Below are 1,502 nucleotides of genomic sequence, written 5' to 3' on the forward strand. Positions count from 1 at the left end.
GCGGAGTGGGCGGACGCTGAGCGCCGAGATGCGGAACATCTCGCGTGCCTTCATGGGGCTGAATGAGGAGGTGGCCAGTGAGGAGGGGTACGACCTGCGGCAGCACCAGCACCCGGACCCCCGGCCAGCCCCCAGCACCCAGCAGCTGTACGAGATGAAGACCAAACTGCGCTGTACCTGTGAGCGGGGCGGGCAGGAGGCTGGCAGCACGCGGTGCAGGTGGCTGCCGGCCAGGGGTGGGGGCTGCCGCAGCCCCCTTTGCTGGCCTCACAGGGCACCCTGGATGGTGTCCAGGCCAGCAGGGCTGGGGGTGCACGGGCAGCTGAGGGCCCCTGCCCCCCAGATGTGATCGAGCTGGGCATGCAGCGCTGCCGGGACTGGTTCAGCACCAAGCACGAGGTTTGCATGGCACAAGTGGTCGTGCCCCTCATCAGCCACCTCCTCTGCCTGCCCATGAAGTTCAAGTTCCTCTGCCACATTGTCAAGGGTGGGTGACATGTGGGACCCCCGCCCTGTCCTCCCTCAGTGGGACGGCTCCAGCTCTGCCCCCTGCAGCCCCCAGAATGGCAGCCGCAGCCTGTGCCAGGGCGATGCCTGGGGGTCCCAGCTCTGCCAGCACTGTCCCCGCTCCATCCCCACAGTCATGCACAGCTGGTGTTGGGACAAGATCCCCGTGGAGGGCAACTTCGGGCAGATGTACGACCTGGTGAACAACTCCGTCAGCAACCTCAGCCAGGACTTCAGCGCCAGCGTTGTATTCCAGGTGGGTGCCTGTCCCCTCCACCCAGGGCTGGGGTGGGGACCGGATCCTGCCTGGCCCCACAGCCCCTCCGCCGCAGGAGGAACACCGCGAGATGCTGCTGGGCGCCAACGTGTCGGCGGAGCAGCTGATGGAGGAGGTGACCTCGCACCTGCGGCAGCATGGCGCCCACCTGGGCCAAGCCATCTCCTTCTTCCGCCTGCTGCTCTCCTGCACCTTCCTCCTCGTCTTCATCTCGTGAGCCCTGGGATGGGGGGAGGGGCACCCCTGTGCCAGCCACAGGGCACGGAGGGGTGGGGGTCTCCTTTAGCAGCAGGTCTGGGAGGGCACGAAGACAAGGGGGGGGTCCTGGGGAGCTTCAGCCAGTCCCTCACCCCCCCTGTCCCCCTCCCTCTTGTCAGGGCTTTCTCCTACACCAAGCGGTACTGCCAGGACATCTGCTTCGACAACCTCTACGTCACCACCTACTTCCGCCAAATCGACGCCCGCCGCAGAGCAGAAAGCAGGGGGGGAGAAGTGGCAGAGGGCGGCCCCCCACCCCTGGCGGGGGGTCCCGGGGAGCTGCGCTGAGCCGTCCTGCTCCCCCTCCCCCAGCACAAGCGGACGCTGCTGCCCCTGCGCCGGGCAGAGGTCTCGGCTGTCATCTTCCCGTGTCGCCTGACTGTGCAGCCGCCCGAGCTGCAGAGCATGGTGAGGGGCTGGCGGGGGGCTGGGGGGCCAGGGTTGCGGGGCAGGCTGGGGG

At 68.0% G+C, this 1,502-nt stretch overlaps 1 protein-coding gene across 1 annotated transcript in view; it reads left to right on the plus strand.

Moving 5' to 3' along the window:
* DCST1 (DC-STAMP domain containing 1) overlaps positions 1 to 1,502 on the plus strand; it is a 7,724-nt gene that overhangs the window by 1,000 nt on the left and 5,222 nt on the right. Inside the window, exons 6-11 of the mRNA XM_019474122.1 lie at positions 7 to 179; positions 344 to 487; positions 642 to 763; positions 840 to 997; positions 1,162 to 1,276; positions 1,361 to 1,450. Coding sequence (XP_019329667.1) covers positions 7 to 179; positions 344 to 487; positions 642 to 763; positions 840 to 997; positions 1,162 to 1,276; positions 1,361 to 1,450 — 802 coding nt within the window. The remainder of the gene's footprint in view (positions 1 to 6; positions 180 to 343; positions 488 to 641; positions 764 to 839; positions 998 to 1,161; positions 1,277 to 1,360; positions 1,451 to 1,502) is intronic.

The sequence above is a fragment of the Aptenodytes forsteri genome, unplaced genomic scaffold (assembly GCF_000699145.1).
Source record: "Aptenodytes forsteri isolate BGI_AS27 unplaced genomic scaffold, ASM69914v1 Scaffold617, whole genome shotgun sequence".
NCBI classification, from domain to species: domain Eukaryota; kingdom Metazoa; phylum Chordata; class Aves; order Sphenisciformes; family Spheniscidae; genus Aptenodytes; species Aptenodytes forsteri.